The sequence below is a fragment of the Eurytemora carolleeae genome, unplaced genomic scaffold, assembly GCF_000591075.1.
Source record: "Eurytemora carolleeae unplaced genomic scaffold, Eaff_2.0 scaffold218, whole genome shotgun sequence".
In the NCBI taxonomy this organism is placed as follows: domain Eukaryota; kingdom Metazoa; phylum Arthropoda; class Copepoda; order Calanoida; family Temoridae; genus Eurytemora; species Eurytemora carolleeae.
In genome coordinates, this window is record NW_019396368.1 from 168,528 (window position 1) to 189,276 (window position 20,749).

The 20,749-nt window shown below is 32.5% G+C and overlaps 1 protein-coding gene across 1 annotated transcript in view; it reads left to right on the forward strand.

The window, feature by feature from the left end:
* Positions 1–17,001, forward strand: part of LOC111701845 (uncharacterized) — a 69,824-nt gene extending 52,823 nt beyond the window's left edge. Inside the window, exons 10-13 of the mRNA XM_023473309.1 lie at positions 4,783–4,931; positions 7,875–7,986; positions 10,244–10,633; positions 16,118–17,001. Of these exons, the coding sequence (XP_023329077.1) occupies positions 4,783–4,931; positions 7,875–7,986; positions 10,244–10,633; positions 16,118–16,270 (804 nt within the window). The 3' untranslated portion in view covers positions 16,271–17,001. The remainder of the gene's footprint in view (positions 1–4,782; positions 4,932–7,874; positions 7,987–10,243; positions 10,634–16,117) is intronic.
* Positions 17,002–20,749: the final 3,748 nt, after the last annotated feature.

Genomic DNA, 20,749 nt, shown 5'->3' on the forward strand with positions numbered 1-20,749 from the left:
CAAATTACGATATAAAGGAAAATTGTGGAGCCCCCCTTCTATCATCAGTCTGTATTTATGTAGTAAATGCCCTACTCCAATAAATCCGTTTTAACCCGTATCAATCCAGGTACAACTCAATCAGGAACTCCCGGTTCCAGGAATACTTTATTATCAATGTCAATCCGGACACAACTTTATCTGTACCGATACTCGTTCCCTCTCGTTGTGGTTGACGAGGCATTGGAGCTATTCAGTTCAGTAATACTATAATACCAATGTCAATCCGTACACATCTTTATCTGTATCGACGACGAGGCATAAGAGCTATTCAGATCAGTAATACTTTACTATCAATGTCAATCCAGACACAACTTTATCTGTATTAATCCTCAATCTAGTTCTATATTTCAAGAGAATGATTCAGGAGGCTTCCTGTTTGCTAACCAAGTATAATTACTCTCACACTGTAATCAAAGCAGAGTCTAATTCCAACTGAATGTATTTTGGGTTCTAGGTTACAGATTAAGTTTAATAAACGTAATTACAAGTTTTGCGTTGTTGTATACAAACGTAGTTAGGCTAATCACAATACAGGTTCGACGTAGTTATTTACAGACCTAGCTAGGTTAGGTTTATTGCAATACAAGATTTGTGTAGTTACTTATAAGTGCATTTGGGTTTACAGACAATGTACAACGTAATTTATCTAGGTGTAACTATGGTATCTGCCATGGTATTTATTACATTAATATAAACATTCTTTAATCTTCACGATAAAAATGCCAACATCCTTTAAGAGATTGTTCAAGCGGCGCGGATTTAAAAGTGAATGAAGGCATACTTTCAAGTGATCCTCCATTTAAATTTATCAATTCACAACGGTACCATTGAAACCTTTATCTGATAAATAATATGGACGCTAACGTCGTTTTTTTAGCTTGAAAAGTATTTAATTCTGATAATTTCACTTTTGTAACTTTGTCTTTAACGTATAACTGAATTGCCCAACAAGTTAGAAAACATTTCTCCTTTTGTTTTAGCCAAGCAAATTAAAAAAAATAAAATCCAAAAGTTGCACACATTTTGGAACAACCCTGTGAATTTTGTTAATGACATTGACCTGCGGTGCTCTTAACACGCAATATCATCATGTCTTCTCATCCCCTCCCCCTTTAAAACATTCTATCGTGTATCTACTTCATCATAAAATCAATTTCTCCACTTGAAGAATCTAATGAAGTTGATCAAAAACTTTCATCAAACTGCAAGATTTCATCAAACTGCAAGATTTCATTAAACATTTAAAAAAAAATTTAGTTTGAAATGAAAACTTAACGCAATATACAGAGCACAAAGATAGGCTGGTAACCTCAATTTACCTAAATGTTTGCATAGCTCAAATTCAAATAACAACAAATTGTACAAAAGTTAATCGTTCTTCATGAACCTTTTTTATGGGACACACTGTATTTATGCACTAAGCCACATGAAACCATTGATGACATAGATTATTTTATAAACTTATCAGATAATTATCAAATTATCAAATTATCTCATTATTCAAATTATCTCTGATTAAATATCAAAGTGGAGTATATATATACGCCCATCTATAGCAACTTTTGTGCTCTATGGCTTTGTATTAAAAGGGTTATAAACCTATAATCATTAAAAAGATAACAGCAAAATTTAATTTTGTTTTTTCTCATTGTGAAAAATCTTAACGATTCTAATTGCACACTATTTAGAGGACAAAGTACAATATACAAAGAACTATGTTCACTGTACACTGTACAGTTTACAATGTAAAATGTACAGCGTACAGTGGACAGTGGACACAGTACAAAGTAAAATGTACAGTGTACAGTGGACAGTGGACAAAGTACAAAGTAAAATGTACAGTGTACAGTGTGCAAAGTACAATGTAAAATGTACAGTGTACAGTATAAAGTATATACAACTAATTATATACAATGTTGTTGACCTTTAAAAAAGGTCAAAAATATTCTAATAAAGAAATCAGAAAAAAACCAAATATTCTATAACATTTATTTAAGAAAAATAATATTGTTTTGAAATATTTGACCAAGACATAAAGATTGTAAATTGGTTGGTTAAGAAATTAATAAAGGCAACGACAGACATCAGCAGCAACTTCATGTTGGTAATGTATAACTTCAGATTGGTGGTGCAGATCAACTAGAACTGGAACAACAGGTTTCTGCTCTCTCCAGGTTCGCCTAGTAAACTCATTAGAGTTGAGATTATCCTCTTGTGGAGGAGAGTTAGAACCCTTGGGACAGGGTGAGTATCCTCTTGTAGAGGAGAGTTAGAACCCTTGGAACAGGGTGAGTATCCTCTTGTAGAGGAGAAGTGGAACCCTTGGAACAGGGTGAGTNGGGGGGGAGAAGAAGCGGGGGTTACATGTGGGCGAACCAAAGGAAATAGATTCACACGTCTTGAAAATAAACATCGGCATTTGAGTCGGTACAATCGTCTTCCTTATATTTCGAATTTATTTTAACAAATGTATGGGAAAAGAAATATTTCACCATGCCACATACATGAATCTTTATCACAGTGTAATGTAAGGAATAAAACAGTATTTGCAGTACACAATGTATCATTTACAACAGTTGTTTACAGTGCAAAATGCAAACCACTATACATAATGTACAGAATAAAAATTATCTTGCAGTATAGAGTATTTACAAAATAAATAAAGTACTTTGTACAGAAAATAATACCTTTTGCAGTACACAATGTATCATTTACACAAGTTGTTTACAGTGCAAAATGCAAACCACTATACATAATGTACAGAATAAAAATTATCTTGCAGTATAGAGTATTTACAAGATAAATATAGTACTTTGTACAGAAAATAATACCTTTTGCAGTACAGAGTAAATACAAAATAAGTATAATACATTACACAAAATATATAATAGTATTTGCAGTCCATTATATATATACCAGCAAAATAGTACATTTCAGTACTGAGTGTACGTACCAAATTTCTACAGTTCAATGTACAGAATAAGATGCTGTTTGTAATAATACTTGAACAATTATCAACAGATTCATCAAAAATTTAGTGGAAATTTTCCAGCAATTAAACCATCTTAGAGCCTTCGTTAAAGGAACGATGAATCGATAAAAATCTTTGAAATTTCTTCAAATTACGATATAAAGGAAAATTGTGGACAAGAAGGGAGAGGGCAATAATTATTAACATAATTTTTCACTAAAACTTTATACATTTTCTAACATTTTGGATTTTGTAATATTGTAATAATTCTCCAATTTGTCTCGGTGGTCTTATAAATCCTGATAATCTATGTAAAGGGTGGCAATTAGGCATAATTAAACACGGTATTTTCTGCTTTAATCATACCTTTTTAAAACAAAATGCGACTCACACTTAAATATTTTCTGTTGGATTTATAATTTATAGCGAGCCAGTCCAAATTAGGATTTAATTAATTCCCAGATTTATTGAAATATTTTAGTATTTTAGGAACGATTTCAATTCATTGAACTTTACATATTTGGTATTCTACGCTACCGTCTTATGTCCCGTTGAGATCTCCGAGTCTCCAGTCACCGTGTGGTTTAAAGATGCTTCAGAGATAGTCAATACACGGTCGATACATGGCCGATACAAATCGTAAATACAAATATTTTTGCATGCATTAGCCGTCCAGATTAACATCTTACAATGGTGTTTCTCGTAAATCACTTTCTCCATTTTCTTTTTTGGGGAAAAATATCGACTTTATTGAGTTTCTAGAATTTTCTAGGTTTCTCTCTTTTCATCTTACTATTTATCTAGCTTTTCTTTTACTCTATATCTAACTTTCATTGCAATCGTCTTATTTTCTTATTTCTCATTTGTCTATCTATTAATCTATCTAACTTTTTGTCTATTTTATTAATCTTTTAGACTTTTAAGATCCAATTGTCTATCTATTTATCTCTCTTTCATTACCCCTCTATCCTCTATTTACTGACACCCCCATCCATCTATCTTTCACTTTATCCGACCCTGCAATATTCTTCTCTATCAATCATTTTTTCCTCGGCTTGAAATCAATCTGTATAGACCTATTATAAACATATCTCTATACTTGTATATAGCACAATTCAAAACATTAATTTTAACTTCTTCTTAAATGAGCGATTACTTTACCTAAATAATATTCATAAAAAATGTACTGAAATTTGCTTATTGAATAGGTCCCAGGGGGCGGAAACGTCATATGTGTTTGTCTGTACCAAAAGAGTGTGTGTAAAGTTTACCGTACTGGTCTGTAAGGCAGTTCGACTGGCTTTCTCATGCCAGACCAGCGCCATTTCCTTTCCCTTAATTCCTATTCCCTGATAGGTCCCTGTGTCATATGTACTGTATCAGTAGATCTCCTGCTATGTGTACTGTATCACAGAAATACCAGCTTGATTTTTGAAGGCAGAGCCCAAAACTTAAGACAGGGTATCATTATGAAAACCAGTTTTGAAACCCGGGTTTCATAAATGGGGTTAGGAAGTTTTGTGGATATCAATTTTTTTGTTATGAAATATTTTTTTTATTTAGTTTCTTCATATTCTGAATTTTTGTCGAATCTTTTAAGTCAAAATCTAAAAAATGTTAAGACCCCAAAAAGGAAACTCGGGAGTTTCGTTCAACGATACTCTTTTAAATTTTGGGCTCTGTTGTTCAAGTAGAACAGTACAATATACATATTGACAATTCACCAAATTGTCATCCTCTAGCTAGTTATATAAATGTGATATATTTAGGTTCCTGTCCAACGTGTGACGAGGTACCCGTTGTTGGTGTCCAGGCTGGTCAAGGTTACCCCGGTGCAGCACCAGGACAGTATACATCTCCAGCACACCAGGGAGATCATTGAACAGAGTCTAGACTCTATGAACCAGGAAACCAACAGGTATTAAAGGCAAAACTAAATCCAGATATTTTTTGAAAAATTGTGTTTGATAAAAACATTTTTTTTGTTAACGGACATGGGGAATATTTTTAGAAAGATATTTGATAAATGGACAATATTCTAGATTATAGGCGGACAATATTCTAGATTATAGATGGACAATATTCTAGTAGATGGACAATATTCTAGATTATAGATGGACAATATTCTAGATTATAGGCGGACAATATTCTAGATTATAGATGGACAATATTCTAGATATTTTATAGATGGACAATATTCTAGATTATAGATGGACAATATTCTAGTTTGTAGATGGACAATATTCTAGATTATAGGTGGACAATATTCTAGATTATAGATTGACAATATTCTAGATTATAGGTGGACAATATTCTAGATATTTTATAGATGGGCAATATTCTAGATATTTTATAGATGGACAATATTCTAGATTATAGGTGGACAATATTCTAGATATTTTATAGATGGATTATAGGTGAACAATATTCTAGATTTTAGATGGACAATATTCTAGATTATAGATGGACAATTTTCTAGATATTTTATAGATGGACAATATTCTAGATATTTTATAGATGGACAATATTCTAGATTATAGGTGGACAATATTCTAGATATTTTATAGATGGGCAATACTCTAGATTATAGGTGAACAATATTCTAGATTTTAGATGGACAATATTCTAGATTATAGATGGACAGTATTCTAGATATTTTATAGATGGGCAATACTCTAGATTATAGGTGAACAATATTCTAGATTATAGATGGACAATATTCTAGATAAATAGGACATTTCATAGACAAAATGAGTTTCCAACAAAGAAGCTAAGCTATTTCAGATATATCTAGATTTCTAGTTTAGTAAATATTCTATATCTATACTATGGATTTTTCTTTAAAATATCCTTTTTCTGAACAAACCACTTTATGAACTTGTAAAATGTCCCTTATCTCTATTCAAGAATTCATCCATTAAAAACAAAAGACGGTAAACGTATTACTCTGAGAACCAACTGAGCCCCATACAAGGATTTTTCTATTTCTGCGACTAAATGCATAAACACGAATTCATATTTTTCGCCTTGTCAAAGATAACAACAGAGATGACGAGTTCAATTCCAGTTTTTAGGGTTGGCAGCCCAGCAGGACTTCAATATTTACGAATAAATTTAAACATTTTGTTTCTGGGTTTAAACATTAGGATTATCATCATTTTTGTTGAAAAAAATTCCCAGATAGTTTTGTTCTAGTCTTTAAACATATATTGTAGATACATTTATAAAAAACATTGACACAAAAAATGTAGGGATACCAACATAAATTAGACTTTTTGGAGAAAAATCAAGACATCTGTAACAATTTCGAATCAGTTTCCAAGATTCGCAATAACTTTACCTTTGGTTTTATCCTACTAATCCATTGAGATATTTTTGTAGCCCCGGATAGGTTCATTTTAAATTAAAAATTTGGCAAAACAGTGATTTCACTTTGCAATAGAGGCATTTTGGATCACTGGGTATGCCTTATATCTTGTATTCATGGTTCTTTAGCAGCTTTAAACTTTTCAACCGCATATTTTTTAATATTAACCCTATCCCTGCTGGGGTACTTGAAAACCAGGATACGCTGGGGGGGGGGGGAATTTTTCCCCCCCTCTAAATCCCATGTTTTATGTCCAAATATGACAAATACCCCCAGCAGGAATAGGGTTAATAGTGTTAATACGATAAATAACATGAATATACACAAACGTAACCTTAAAAATTTGGCATTTAAGGAGTTTCAGGTTAATGGTATTTAAATTTTTATCCTTTGTTTTAATGCTTTGTTAACAAATCGTATCTTTTTATCTTTTCAAAATGTCAAAATAATGGTTCTAATGCACATTTAGCATGTGTATAAATGAATACAGAGGGTGAATTTAAAGAATTTGAGCTTAAAATTTATTCCGCGGCTCTACTTAAAATCGTATTCAGTTTTTTCAAGATTCAAGCCGGCGCTCAATTGAAACCGGTTTTTGGAGATTTTCAGACGCGGCTTAAATTCATTAAATCCGAACACCGGTCGACCGACTTTCATCATAGTGTACTGTACAACTGTGAACTTTCCAGAAAGAGAAGGTCAAATTTAAGCGACATTACGGATACGACTTTGTGACTCCGTAGCTTCTCTAGTTATGATTATATGCACAAGTCTGAGAGAAGTAGTTTTATCCAAATAGGTTGACAAGCACAATAGATGGCAACACAAAAATCGACCAACTGCGCACAACGTCATATGTGATCTATAGAACGTTAAATGAAAAAGTGTAAAAACAGAAATAAAGAACACATAAAATTGCACTAATTTCACTAAAAGATAAGCACTTTAGTCTAACAATATCACTTTTATTTATAGTTTTGTCAGACAGAAAATTCGTGTTGACACTTATGACGTTTAATCAGCTGTAATGAAAGTGTACGCATTCTGTGTTGCCATCTATTGTACTTGACAACCTATTTGGTTTTATCCGGTTATATGCTAAAAACTGAAAACATTTTTTTTCTTCCCATAGGTCTTCTCTACCCGATCCAAATTTGCTTTTACCTAACTGTACAGTTGTACAGGTTTGATAATTGACTCTGAGCCCGAAACTTAAGACAGAGTATCGTAAAGAAACCCAGTATCGAAAAACCAGTTTCACGAATGGGGTCAAGCAGTTTTGTAGATACCAATATTTTTGCTACGAAATATTTATTTACGTGGTTTCTTCACACTCTTTTTTTATTTTCTGATTTCTTAAATTAAAATCTACGCAAATGTTTAGAACCCAAAAAAGAAACTTACATTTCCGGGTGTGACCTGTCGAATTTCTCAAAAAATCAAAAGTTTTCCTTTATGTTAATGTGGGTATTGTTTGTAAAATCTTTGTTTTAGGGAGAATAGTTCTACTAAATTATGGCGAAGAATTAGTATAATGAACCCACCAGCACGCCGGTCAGAAAACCAGATAGATGTTCTAGGAACAACCACCTGGGGAGTTAGAAAGGTAAATTTTTCATACTAATCTAATTTATACTTACTTTTTGTTGGTTTGTTTCTAAAATATGCTAAAATGACTGAACCGATAAGGCCCAACTGCTTTGTAGAACCTCATATGATTGACCCAAAGGCAGGTTTATTGGCAGAAAAAATAAAACCTGATTTTATCAAATCAGAGAATGTTTTTCTTCAGTTTTTGCAGATTGCGAAGACAAATTATGGCATGTAAACCAACTTTTACAAGCTCAAATAATTACTAAAAAAAGAGCTAATTGTATATATTGAAAATCAAAACAACATTATTAAACTAAAATTAAAAGCTTTTGAATAAGGTTTTACATTATTTTAATATTTCTGAATGAAAAAAAACTATCTTCTCTTAATCTAATCAATGCTTTTATTTTTCCGATATTTGTGTTTCTTGACAAATCCTGTTTGAACACTACAAAAAGGTTTTCACCTGGATGAAAAGCATGGACATTGGACATCCATTTCAAAGAGCATTTTTCGTCAAATGCATTACCCTCCCCCCCCCCCACATCCATACCTTGAACTTGACAAAACAATGCGACCAAAAGATATATTTCAACCTGACCTTGTCTTGTCTTCTTCTTTTCCTACAAAATTCATTCAGAAGGTTTTAGATTGATTCCAACATGGATCTTCTTTCTGAAGATAGAACACGAGAGATTATAGTTTTTTAGTTGTTGTACTTATAATTACATCTTAAAGTGTATAACAGTATTTCCTCACAGCGACATGTTCTTGGTCGAAACATTAAAGTGTATTTTCACTTTTTAAATAATTCACTAATTTTAAACTACGAAAATAATGCCCGTAAACCCAGAATTGTTGAAATTAAAAAAAAGATACTTTCTGCCTTTTTGGAATTTATTTAAATTGGTTCATTATATAGTTTACAAAAACTGTAAAAATTGAACAATTATATGTTATAATGTATACAGTCCAATGTATGGAAAGTTTAAACCAAATCCACTAAGTTTGAAATAATCAAGGTTTTCGGCCGTAATTGGAGTATGAGGGGATAGATTACAATAAACAATTATTGATTAAAGATATAATGCTTCATTGCTCGTTTTATCCTTTGCGCTTCTATCATTTTAGTTCTATTGGGTTATTACAAACCTACAAAATTAAAATGCAGAAGTTTAAAATGACTCGATTTATGTGTAAAAGTTAATAAGATAATTTTGCCTGGTATTTTGCCAGTTTGGCTTGTTAGCCAAGAGTGTTCTTTGCAGTTTTTGTCCTCATCCCTCGGTCCAGCTCGTCCAGCTGTATTTAACGTTTCTTCAGTTCATCTCATAAATCTTAGAACGTATTAACCAATTAGGCGGGAGCTCATGCTACCATTTTTCTTCCATCGCCCTAGGTTATACGACAATCAAGTTGTTTAGAGCTAGACAGCTTTTGCAAAATTCTACCCCCCCATACTCTTCTTTATTTTGCTGGTAAAGCACACATTTGGCGAGAAATAAAACCTGGGTTGCACATTTTTAGCAATAAAATTCCGAGTAAAAATAAAACTTTTGGTTAAACAAAACCACTATTCGCGGATCAAGATTTAACTTTTCCCGCATATCTAAGGATCTCGCAGCTTCTGATTTCATGTCAAACAGATAATTCTGGGGAAGATGTTTTAGGCAATATTTAAGAACTGCTTCGTTTCACTACAAAAAGTAAAATTTAAGAAATATGCTTGGTGTAAAGATTCAAACCAAAAATATTCATTCTCAAATATGAATATATCAAATCTGTACTCTTCCTACTCTTCCTGGTTTGATTGAGAACGCGCATTTGTTCTTTTTTCCTCCACCCTGCAGGGTTTTATAGCATTGTGCTGAGATTTAAAGAACAGTGCGGGACATGCGAGATTGTTAGTAAACAATGATATTTTCTGCCTAGGATACATCACGGAGCAATGACGGAATTGAGTGCCAAAAATTGGTTATTAAGCAACACGGCCCTGTGATATTTACACGATTTTAGATTCTAAAAACATGCTGTCAACATTTTTTTCAATTCAAAAAAGCAACATTTTGATTTCCCTACAAAGAAGCATAAAAACATTACATTTTTGTCTGTTATCTCTAAAATTATCTCGAATAATGGTTTAATTGAGGTAAACTCAAGCAGAAGGATTGCAATGAAATTCTGGTTATGATTAATGTTACTTTGAACTTCACGAACAATCACTTAACATATTGACAACAACATTTTGTTATGATCTGATTTTTTTTTAGATAGTTCTTGAGACCCTTGGTTGGGGCCGGGAACCTCGGGAGGAGATAAATTTTGTTCTGGAGGGACGGTTACTCTACACCCAGCCTACAGAGACCAACTGGAGAAACATGTTCTCTGTCAAGATGAGCCCCATCAACGTTCTCCTGGTTACACTTGGAGCCAGTGCCCTCCCACCCTCGCAAGGTATGGAGGTGGGAGAGGAGCCATCCTTCCCTCGGTACACAGGCTACAAGGAGGCTGCTCTGATTCTCCTGAAGGAGAAGGGGATGAGGTATTCCCCCGTGAGGGAGCCCCTTCTCCTAGGCAGGTGCATCATCTGCTGGGAGAAGGAGTGGGACGATTGTTTTGAGATTACAGAGTTCACTTCCAAGGAATCTTTTATATTCAAGGTAATTCATTTTAAAACAACCTGTAGTTTCATCTACATATAGATTTATATACAAAAAGATGGAGAGAGTTATTTAAAGTCACGAGAATTTGAGAATCTTTTTTGGTCGCAACAAAATTTCAAATATTTCTTTAAACAACTTTTTTGTGAATTATGTTCATCCTTAACAATTGTTTTCTCAAATTCTCAAAATGTTCGATATTCCGCAAAAAGGGAAATTCTTTAAAAAAAACGCTTTAAAAATTTGAACTGTTGACACCCTGTAAATAAAGGGGCTGGTGGGAAAGTATGAGACCCCAGGGAGATCTTAGAATTACAAATACCATGCATGAGACAGAGAAGCAATTATTTTAACTATAATTAGTTTGGAGTAGTATTATCTACATGTAAAAATATACGATGGGATGGTTGTGAGTGTGGTAAAAACCTTGTTAAAATCCTATCTTTGCTTTCTTACATCAATTACAAGACTAAATAGGGGCGTCCACAGGTAGGGAGGTTGTAAAGTTTTCTCCTCCCCCTGAATAAGTGAAAACTATGGTTCCCATGGGTTATAAGCCAAAAACATGTCTTATACCATAAAAAAAAACTCGGGTCCAAGGGACTGCAGACGTCATTATTAGGGTGGCATGTCTGATTCACAACAGTATCATTTAAACCTTTGTTTTAGTGACAATGTGGTTTCTATCATAAAAAGTGTTGGAGTCCTTTCATTGAGTCTCCAGCAGAAATCTGCATGTCACTTTTATACAAAACCCACAATTGAAAGTATTCAATTTTCTGCTAGAAAAAAGGAGAACCAAAAAAGTTTTGGAAGGGTACCGTTGTGAGTCAGATATGACATTTTTATAAAACGGAAGGTTCATTTGAAATTACAGACAAGACCAGATAATAATAGTACATGATTTAAATAAAAATAGAAGAATACGCAACATCCGTGTGTTTGAATAGATAATGAACGTGTATAAGAATAGACAACACTCGTGTTTAAGAATATACAGCACATGTGTTTAAAACTAGACAAAACCCGTGTTTAAGAATATACAACAGCCGTGTGTAAAAATAGAAACATCCGTGTCTAAGAAATGACAACACACGTGATTTTGAATAGACATTACTCTTGTTTAAGAATAGACAACACTCGTGTTTAAGAATAGACAACATTCATGTTTAAGAATAAAAAATACCCGTGTTAAAAATAGAAAATACCAGTGTTTAAGAATAGACAATACCTGCGTTTAAGAATAGCAAACACACTAGTGTAAGAATATACAACACTCGTGCTAATAGCCATGTTAAAAAATAGACAACACCCGACTTTGGGAATAGACAACAACTGTATTTATGGATAGACAATACCCGTGTTAAAAAATAGACAACACCCGTGTTTAGGAATATACAACAACCGTGTTTAAGAATATTAAACGCCCATGTTTTAGAATATATACAACAACCGTTTGCAAGAATAAACAACACCCGTGTTTAAGAATACGGACGTGTATAAATATGACAACTGTTTGTTATAAGCTCTAGAATAAGAAGAATAAGAATCATTCATGTTTCAAGGTTCCTGTCAATTAAATCCTCTGCTATGCCAAGTATATGATACCAACAAGAGAATCTTCAAAACCAGACTTTTAAACCTCACGCCTTCCTTAAATTCATAATTTGGCTTTTGGGGTTTATCTATAGACTTCCGCTCTTTTTAGTGATCCAAACTATTCTTTTTAAAAATAAGTCTTTCATACTTCTGTTTTGGGGTATAGACTTCCGCTCTTTTTAGTGATCCAAACTATTCTTTTTAAAAATAAGTCTTTCATACTTCTGTTTTGGGGTTTATTTAAAGTTTAAACTCACCCCTTAAACTTATTAATTGTCTAAACTAAAACATTTGTTTTCAGAATCATATTCTGTTTTTGGGATTACTTTATTGTCCACCCCTTTTAATCTCATATCTTTCTTATTTTCATAATTCTGCTTTTGTGGTTTATTTAAACTTCCACCCTTTTCCAAGCTTTGATCCTTCTTAAACTCATGATTCTGCATCTAGGCTTTTTAAATTTCCGTTTCTTTCCTAGAGTCATAATTCTGCTTTTGGGGTGAATTTAAACTTCGTTCACTAACACAGGAATTTTAATTGTTTTTACAAACTTCCGCTGTTTTTAACATTAAAAGATTTAATCTTTACTGGGCTCATAATCAAAATTCGGGATATTTTTTAACCTTCTTACATTTCTTGGATTGTTTAATCTTTGCATTTAAAAATATTTTTTTTGGATTTTAAATTGTTTGTCAATTTGGCTGTGTTCTTCATAAAATAATCAACAATGGCATGTTTTATTTCATTAAGATTTATAAACATATTTGTTAATTGTGTTTACAGAAATTTAAAAGTTCAGTCTTCCTCAAACCTTGAACCTGAAGCTAGAGAATCATATTTCTAGAGAACTACCCCCCCCCCCCCCCCCTCCTCTACTAAACTATTAGCTTTATAAAGAAATAGAGTGGAACCTTTTAAATAAATGGAATTAGCTAAACTTGTTCTTACTTCGTTGGAGAAATAACAGATGATTTAACAAAGAAGAGAAAGAAAATAATGGGAATATAGGATCTGTATAGGATTTGTATAGGATCTGTATAGGATCTGTATAGGATCTGTATAGGATCTGTACAGGATCTATAAAGGATCTGTAAGCGAAATTTCGATTAATCCTCCGTGCAAAGATGACATTGCCCACATTCACAACGGTACCCTTGAAACCTTTATCTGATCAATATTGTGGAAGATATTGTTGTGTTTCTAAGTTTACATGTGTTAAATACTGATAATTTATTTGTATATGCATACTACAGGATAAATTCTTTTTGTAGAGAAACCACAGTTGAAAGTAATCTGATTTCAAAATTATAGACAGTGATATAATTCATATTTGATCAGCCAAAGCTTTAAAGGGTACCGTTGTGAATCGGGCATTGTCATCTTTGCATAGAGGGTCACTTAAACGCTTACAATCCCATTAACTTCATTCCTATTATTATAATTGCTATACCTCCAGCAGAAAATATCATTTCTATAGCAGCTCCTTTAGAAAAAAGTAGATTTTAGCAGAAATTATTATAGTTTAAAATATAAAAGGTCAACAACATTGGGTTGCAAAGATATAACGGTTAGAAAATCAGAGTTTGTGGCAAGGACTCAGTTCCTTTCTAACGAATTTGTTCGTCCTAAAGAGAAATTTCTTTATTTACATCCTGCTGCATCCTGCACGGGATAGAGAAAACAGAGATGGTATCTTCTCCTTTCTCCTTTCATTGAATAATATACGAGTGTGCAGTGTCTGGGTAATGTTCAATGTTCATTCTTTGGTTTGAATTATGAACACACAAGACCTTTTATGCGGGGAAATAAAGTATATTATCTGAGGGGTACAGGAGGGGGGGGGGGGGTTATGATTAAGGCATGAAAAGGTATATTTGCATATCTTTTATAGAACAAAATCTTACACATGTTAAGGGTTTAAGTTTCCCTTTTAAATATGCAATCTGCATATTTAGCGAGAAACAAAACGCAATGTAACATGCATAATATTTTTTAGAATCCAGAAAATGTATCCATCCAATTAACTCCCGCATTATCTTTTGTATTTTTGACAAATATGCATGAAATTTTTGAATTTTTTTTTTGAAAGGCAATCTGATAAACCCTTCCAAAAAATCCGCTGAACTATTTTTTCCTCAAAATTAGATGAGTAGAAAAACAAAAATGCGGGAATATCTTATTTCTATCACACCTTAAAATCTTAAACAGATCAGATGAGTAGTTTTGAAGAAAATGCAAATAATTAAATTCAGAAAATCCGCAATTGTATTTTGTAGAAATCCTCTCGTCCCTATCTTCTTGCTGTATTCCAAAGTAATACATATTGTCTGTTCTGTTGAAAATTGAGGAGTCAAATTTTCAAAAACTATTGAAAAAACTCCAGACAGGAGAGTTGCACAAACAAGTACAATTTTGAACCAGGCGCCGCAAATCACACTTTTTTTTTGACTCACCCTGTTTATATATATATATATATATATATTTTTTTTTTACTCACCCTGTATATATATATATATTTATATTAATCTTGGTTACGAACTCATTTTGATTTAACTGCTTAAAACAAGGCCTTGGGCTAAATTCATAGAGCTAAATAGAGGACCTATAGTATTTTTATTAATCAAGATTAAAAATACGTTTCACGCAAGAATATTTCAAAAGCCCTGATGGCTACCATATAGTGTTAGGCGAATTACACTAAATTACATAAACACTTTTAATTGGTAGGTTTTCCGTAAATTATAAACAACTATTGCTCTTGGTGTACGCTTTGATCAATAGCTTAATGGTTTGCGTAAAATAAGAATCCTCTCTTGGTGTAACATTCCTCAATGGTGTCCAAAATCTTAGATCTTTGTAAAACTTATATCGAATAAAACGTATTTATTAATGCCACTTACATTTTCAGTTTGAACAAATATATTTTTTTCAAGTTGGAAAAAAGTCTGATACCCTTATCTGACCTAGGGTAGATATATGATTTTTTGATCAGTTTTATAAGTTTCTTCTTAAATTCAAAATAAGTAAAAAATTAACAATATTTTGGCCAAATCGATCATAATTTTCGAAATACTCTTTTTTTTAACCCAAACAGCGTTAAACAGCAGGCGAACTTCAAAAACTGTCCTGGCTAAATACTTGATGCAAATTTGTTTAACTGTCTTCTATAGGTTGCTGTGAAATATAATGTCTCCTAACCCTTGTTTTTGTTCTTAGTTCAAAATCCAGATGAGAAACAAAATCTAGGTTGTATTCCCATTCTAATTTTGAAATCCCCTTCGGCAGAAAACACCGCTGCTAGCTATTAAATCAAATTCCAAATATCAAACATGTGTATATATCAATGCAGTTCTATAGACCGACAAATATGAATTAATATAAACTATGAGGTCACTTTAGTTTAAACCAATAATTTAGGGCTAGCACGTTCCAAATATCGTGAAAACAATACTAATAATTATTAGATAGATGGGTGATTGGAGATAATCTTGCATTTAAAGGATATTTTGGTATTTCTAGTTTTATACTAAATATATTTCTACTGTCAATAAACTATTGTATCAAAGAGCGCGTTTAATTTTTCATTAGAAACTGAAAACGTCTGCATTACAGGGTATCTCATAGTTAATTGTGTCTAATGATATCTTTATTTGATAATTTTGATTCAATTATTTCAGGGTGTCTAATAATTTGTTTTTAACAGGGTGTCTAATAAATTGTATATTACAGGGTGTCTAATAACTTGTTTATTACAGGATGTCTAATAATTGGTTTATTACAGGGTGTCTAATAACTTGTTTATTACAGGGTGTCTAACAATTGGTTTATTACAGAGTGTCTAATAACTTGTTTATTACAGGGTGTCTAATAATTTGTTTATTACAGGGTGAGGATGAGCGGCAGACCCTGCAATGGTTTAAATCACTTCAGTTCCTTTGTCTTAACCTCGGAGGTTGGAGAAAACGAAGAAATGGCCTTGCCAACATTATGATCAATGGAATGGTTCATGGAGACGGAGATTTCACTCTGAAAACATAAACCTGAACCTGATCCAGACCGGAATCTGAACCTGAACCAGACCTGAACCTGATTCAGAACAAGAACCAGAACCTGATCCAGAACCAGAACATGATCCAGAGCCTGAACCTGGCCCAGAACCTGAACCTGATCCAAAACCTGAACCTGACTATAAAACCCTAAATCTGAACCTGGACCTGAACAAACCAAAGCTGTTCAAACCTAAGCCTGGAGTGAACACTCTCTGAACCTGGTCTAAACCTCTAGTTTGATAATTCTTTCTATTCAGCTTTGAGAGGGTTTTCTGGTTTAACAAAGAGATTTATTATACTGAGCTTCAACCTAACAATTCATAGAACAAGGTTTCTTTTTCTAAACCAGAGTAGGGTTTCCTCTTTATACATGGATGTACAGGATATCTGAACCCAGTCAAACCTTGAACAAATACAAATTCAAGATCGGAGAGACAAGGACGAGAGAGAAGGTTTTGCTCCAGTGCTCCTTTAGGATCTGGAGACACCAGGAACTAGATGTGACGAGGTGTAACCATCCTTAACCAGTGATAAATGGCATACGGAGAAGTGTTAAAACCAATCAAGAAGCTGTTTACTTCCCTTTATTCTGGTAATCAACGGACTGAAACTGTTTCTCCGGATAAGAAGGATGAAGAACGGTTTCAAGGATTTGAAATCTAAACTTTCATTCACACATTCTTGCAGAGAATTGAAGAATAAATTGATTTGATAATCCCAGAGCAGAGTATCAAGAGTAAACCATTGAATCATTGAACTCATTCAATATTTCAACTATCATCATCCTCCTTCATACTTCCAACAGTCAATACTTTCAATACAATTCTATATACTGTATAAACAAATAAGTCACGACACCCTTTGTCTGAAATGTGGGGGCCCCACACATAATATTATAACCCTGCCCTCATTCACTTTCGCTTTACAGGCCGGGGGATTTCAACCTCATAAAACCTTATATATATTCTCAAATAAAACCATGGGTTTAATTTATATAAACCCCGGGTTTCTCTTGCACCCCTTTAAACGAACCATGCAGATTAAAAAAGGTTAAAAGTGAAAAGACTCGAAGAAAATGTCGTAAATTCGAAAAGTCTTTAAAATAACTCGAAAAAGACTCGACATAGACTTGAGTGAAGACTCGAGTTCGAGTCGGCTGTGACAACTTCCTGTGATAAAGCCGAAGCTTGTTAAAAATATTAAACAAAAATAAATTTGAAATTAAACTAAATAAACTTTAAAATAATTATACTTTTCTTTGTACGAGTGAATGACATCAAAATCAAAGTATTGTCCAAAAGAATGTTTACATCAAAGTTTTTCTTTTTATTTTAGTACTCACTGATTCTAAAGTGGCCAATATACTGTCAAAGATTCGGCCAAAATTCGGCCAAATAGAAATCTACCTTCATGTCTCTAAATGGTTTATTTTATGGATCAGACCCTTCAATGTTACGTNTAAAACCATCAAAGCCACATCACTCTGCTATTAACATGCATACATAAACATATGACATATTCATGCAGTACATATAGGATCCCTCTCATTTTGATGCACATCCTGATCCGGGTCCTGGATCCGCCCTGAAAAAAATTATTTGAAAAACATTTTATTTTATTGCATATCTATTAAAGTAACCGTTAAGATGCAGATGGTCGTTTTCTGCTGAGTGTTGGAGGATTTTTTAAAATCCAATAGTCAACGCTGGTGAGCTTGTATAACTATAGCAAATAGAGGTTGAGCCAATTAATAAAGTTATTTATAGTGAAATGTTATAATTTAAAAATTCATGTTTTAAAATAATCGTTATTTTTAAAGTACCATAAAAATGATCACTTATAAAGACGGTATCATGACATGCAATCATAGTCACTATTTTCTTATGTTTAACGAGACACCATTAACCCTGTAGATATTGTGCAACGTACTGATTAAAATAATTATAGCCACCCTCCTTCTATTTAGTATTATTACGTTCAATGTTCAGCCTTTAGAGTCCATTTAACGCAATTTAAAGATTCCTAATCTATTTTAATTATATTTAATATCCTATTTAAACTATTTTTCGTATAATGAGATTTAATCAGGTGTTCATTATCGTTAACGAGAATATTTATGACATAATTGGAAAAAAAACTAAACTCTCATCTAAGTATGGGGTGGGATAGTAAATTTTTTACAAAATGCATTAATAAATAACCAGAAAAAATCCCCCAAAAAATCATTGTTTAAGTACAGATATAAAATCTGTAAAACGCAACGTTACATACTTTTTTAAAAGCTCTAAAATATTTGTTTTAGCGAACACTTCATTAAATTCAAAAAAAAAGAATTTTAATAATGTGTATATAAGGCCAAGCAAAATTAAAATTATGAAAAAAAAACTAGCAAAAATTGGCAGAATGTTGTTGGGTTTGGGAAAATTAGATTTCATCAAAAATTTCACACATTGTCATTGCGTTGCGAAAATTACAAATACGTGATAAAATTTAAGAATAAAGATTCTTAATTGGTGCAATTTTTTTAGATTTCAGCTGTATTCCAATGCTACTTTCGCTATGAAAAACAAAATTTAAGAACCGAGATTCCCAATCAAAATTTGAGGCAAATTGGTCAAGAGAATCCTAAGTTTATGATCGGACATACAAACAGACAGACAAACAATACTACTTTCTTCTTATAGATATGACAAAGAGTGCTGAGAGCCTATAATATATATCTATATTATGGAACATAATTTAATTGAAATTCAACAATACAATTTATAAACTGTAATTATACGCTAAAATTGGGAAGAAAAGAAGAATTTAACAATTGATTGAATAGTTCTATAATTTAAAAAAATGCCACATTCTTATCAAAAATAAAATAATCAAGATTTATAGGAAATTTAGAGATGAAAATGTTAAGATATACTTAATGGAACTTTACGCATAATTTCAAATGACCCTCCGATTCACAGCTTCGTATGTTCAATCATAAAATTAAATATATATGTTTATAATTTTGAAAATTTTAAATAATTTTCAAGTTTGAATTCTTTAAAAGTGGCTTGCACAATTCTAATGCAGGAAACATACAGGAATTATCAGAATTAAACACTTTTAATAAAAAACGACAATGTCTTCCACATTGTTGATCAGAAAAGGGTTAGGATTAGAAATCGACAATGCAATCCCTAAAAAGTTCTTCAAAAGAGAATATTTTTAAAATTCATTGTATTACAAAGTTTTCATTCAGAATGGTTTAGTTGATAAATTATAAAATTTTGATACGAAATTTAAGAAATTTTTGATACAAAATTTAAGAAATTTTGATACAAATTGTTTTAGAAATTTTGGCACATGATCCTTATCTTGATACAGGGTGTCTGAAAAATGTTGTTTAATGCCTAATAGTCTGATTAGTTAACTAGTGAATTAACATGATGAAATAAAAATTCTTGATACAGAATGTTTCAGAAGTTCATTGAACAAAATGTTTCAGAAATTTTTTATACCGAATGTTTCTTAAAGAATTTATTAGAAATTTAATTGATTCAAAATATATTGCAGCAATACTTAAAACAGATTGTTTCAAACATCTTCAATCAGTGGCCGAATTTAAAGAATTTGAGCGGCGGTTTAAATTTAAGCTGCGGTTTAAATATGGTTGGTTCCTCTTAAAATTGCATCAAATGTTTCAAGATTTAAACCGGCGCTTAATATAAACCGGGTTTTGGCGGATTTAAACCGCGGCTCAAATTCTTTAAATTCCATCTCAGGGTAACTTTATAATAATTAATATGGTATGTTTCCAAAATTTATAATGGTGAAGTTTGCTGCTCATTGCTTATAGCTTCTGCTACAATATACAGGGTTCTCGAGAAAAAATATCTAAATATTGTTAACTACAGTGAAACCCAAAAAAACTTCGGAATAAAAAGGCGACTTTTTGACAAAAAAAAATTTACTTTAAATAGGCCAATGAGCATTGGACATCGCTATTTTGTAGCGTAAAAGACCCATTTCACTTAAATATCGATTTAATAAGTGTCTAGAAATACCTAAGTATTGTTATAAAGTCGTCTTCCTATTTCAGAGCTTTCTGGTTATCACTGTATTAAAAACTAAGAAAGCAAACAGACAGACAAATATGCAGACAGTAACATGTTGTTTGTCAATTTACAGTTTTGTACCTATGCTAAAGCTTAGAAATGTAATGCATTACAATGACATCGTAATAAGTCACGACACCCTTTGTCTGAAATGTGGGGGGGAGGCCAGGGGGGGGGCAGGCCAGGGGGAGGTGCTTTAATAGTTGTTATTCTTTAATTGTAGTTGAATTCATCATGTAAAGATGGAAGAGGTGGAAGGGGTGATAAAGGCTTTAAAGGGACTATTAATGTTATTTTAAGTGACTCTCCATTTCTAGATTGGCGGTATATGATTCACAACGGTGTGATTATTGACGACGGAGAAATTCGTG